The sequence below is a fragment of the Buceros rhinoceros genome, unplaced genomic scaffold (assembly GCF_000710305.1).
Source record: "Buceros rhinoceros silvestris isolate BGI_N320 unplaced genomic scaffold, ASM71030v1 scaffold42, whole genome shotgun sequence".
Taxonomy (NCBI): Eukaryota; Metazoa; Chordata; class Aves; order Bucerotiformes; family Bucerotidae; genus Buceros; species Buceros rhinoceros.
The window spans coordinates 1-2428 of NW_010398073.1; the positions used below are offsets into that span (position 1 = coordinate 1).

Here is a 2428-nt window from a genome sequence, read left to right on the forward strand (position 1 = left end):
GCCGTGGGAGCCGGCCCCTGCTCGTGGCAGCCTGCTGTCACCTTCCCTTCTGGCAATGGGGAATGGACTCTCGGACCAGACGCCGATCCTCTCTAGCCTGCCTTCGTTCCAGAGTTTCCACATTGTCATCTTGGGACTGGACTCCGCTGGAAAGACGACCGTACTCTACAGACTGCAGTTCAATGAGTTCGTCAACACTGTCCCCACTAAAGGATTTAATACGGAGAAAATCAAAGTGACGCTGGGCAACTCGAAAACGGTCACTTTCCACTTCTGGGATGTAGGCGGCCAGGAGAAGCTGAGGCCACTGTGGAAGTCGTACACAAGGTGTACCGATGGCATTGTGTTTGTGGTGGACTCTGTCGATGTTGAGAGAATGGAGGAGGCCAAAACAGAACTTCATAAGATTACTAGGATATCTGAAAATCAAGGAGTGCCTGTTCTTATCATTGCTAACAAGCAGGACTTGAGGAACTCTCTCTCCCTTTCCGAAATTGAGAAAATGTTAGCAATGAGCGAGCTGAGTTCTTCAACTCCCTGGCATTTGCAGCCTACCTGTGCAATCATTGGAGATGGACTCAAAGAGGGACTGGAGAAACTGCATGACATGATAATTAAGCGAAGAAAAATGTTGAGGCAGCAGAAAAAGAAGAGATGAGTTCTATTTCGACCTTTCTGTTTTAGAGTAGTTATATGGTCAAAATTTGACATAAGACAGCTTCCAAACCTAGGCCTGCTTGTTTGGATGCCGTTAAGCTTAGTTACATTACACAATCAGTTGCACAACCTTGCTGTGTGGAAGGCTGTGCAGTGGTGGAACTTTTTTTTTAACTAGTCTTTTCTGAGTTTTATGGCTCTGCATTATTTCAGAAGCCCTAATAGATGATGTAATACTATCGAGAAATGGAGGGGTGGGTATATGTGACAGGGATGTCTAAATAGCCAAATAAAATGAGGGTTTTCTGCTTAGTGTTGTATTCATATGTTTGAGGGTGCTCTCTGCAAGCAGTTTGCATTGAAGGTGTTCTGTGTTTTCAAACTTATAATGCTCATAAGTGGAGTGTTTAGGTGAACATTATACAGCTTTAAAAACATGTATGAAGCTAGTAACCCATTATTTCAAGAGGCTGTTTTTTACCTTGTTTGGGGGATTTCTATGAAAGCTTGGCTACATGTGTAGGTTTTTTTAATTTGGCACTTTTTGAAATTGAATCATGTTCAGTTCAGATATTTGAAATTTAAGTGGTGTGGATTCTTCAACTGATAAAAGAAGAAAGACTTTTTGACAAGTAAAAAAAGTAAACACCATGCTGGAGCATGAAAAAGTGTTTTCCCAACATATAGCATGGGTTTGGTATGTAAGGTTTTTATTTTCTTAGAAGTAGCCATTCATCATTATATAGTGCTAATCAGGTTTAAACTGTTACTCAAAATCAGTTATTTATTTCTGAATGATGAGTATTATGTCCTCTGACTATCAAGTTAAAAGTAAATTAATTGCAGTAAAGGAGCTATCGAGAATGACTCTGGCTATTGTGGTTCTAACCAGTGCAGCATTCTTCACTGTACTGGTGACTTTTCTGGCAATAAAACAGAATTTATAACAAAGTAAAGATGGAGTTGAAATTAGCAGAGCACATCTTGTATCTCCCCAAAATATCCTGTTTTATTAAAGTGGTATTGCTATGTCACTTTCAATGTATGCTTTTTTTTATTGTGACTCTTAAAGTATTTTGTGGTTAGGAATGTAATAATGCTTTATACACTCAAACACTTGGCACTACGGGGGGTGGGGGGGAGTCGGGAAGAAGATTTTCAAGATGGGCCTGTGTTCTGCTTTAATTATGCATTAAGCTGTTCTTGTTTACAGAGTGTGCAAACAGTGTTAATTGGGCAGGATAGTGCTTGATGGAAAAGGGAGGGTAGTTTTTTTTACTGGTACAGAGCTTCAAGTGACTTTAGATACTTGGCTAGCCATTAAAAGGGCTAAAACAGAGCCTGGATTTTTGAGACTAACTTTAGTGGTGCTGTAAAAACTAATCGGAATGTTAGACTCTCTTTAAACTTTTGTTGGAAATAACAGATTTAAAAAAAAAAAAAGTTAAAAAAAAATCCACCAAACTATTTCCTCCTTTTACTCAACCAGCAAAGTAATACATTTTTCTTACTTGCTGCCACGTATCAGGAGGACGACAGCTACAAACCTGAATGTCAATCAATGTAACTTAGATATGTTTTCTAAAAAGAAAAAAAAAAATCGAACTTTTTAACCAACAGCTGTTTGTCCAGGAGGTAACCAAAAATGCACTTTAGTGTCTTCAATAAATGAAATGACAGCTGTTTGGGTTTTTTGTTGTTTTTTTTTTTTTTTAATAACATCTTGGTCCTTTTTGAATAAACTGAAGTAGCTTCCAGTGGAGCTTTTGTA

The 2428-nt window shown here is 38.8% G+C and overlaps 1 protein-coding gene across 1 annotated transcript; it reads left to right on the plus strand.

Annotated features, from left to right (window-relative positions):
* The first annotated feature begins 6 nt into the window (after window positions 1-6).
* On the plus strand, window positions 7-1331 carry ARL4A (ADP-ribosylation factor-like 4A). The gene has a single exon (XM_010130932.1). The coding sequence runs from the start codon at window positions 56-58 to the stop codon at window positions 656-658; it is 603 nt and encodes a 200-aa protein (XP_010129234.1). The 5' UTR covers window positions 7-55; the 3' UTR covers window positions 659-1331.
* Window positions 1332-2428: the final 1097 nt, after the last annotated feature.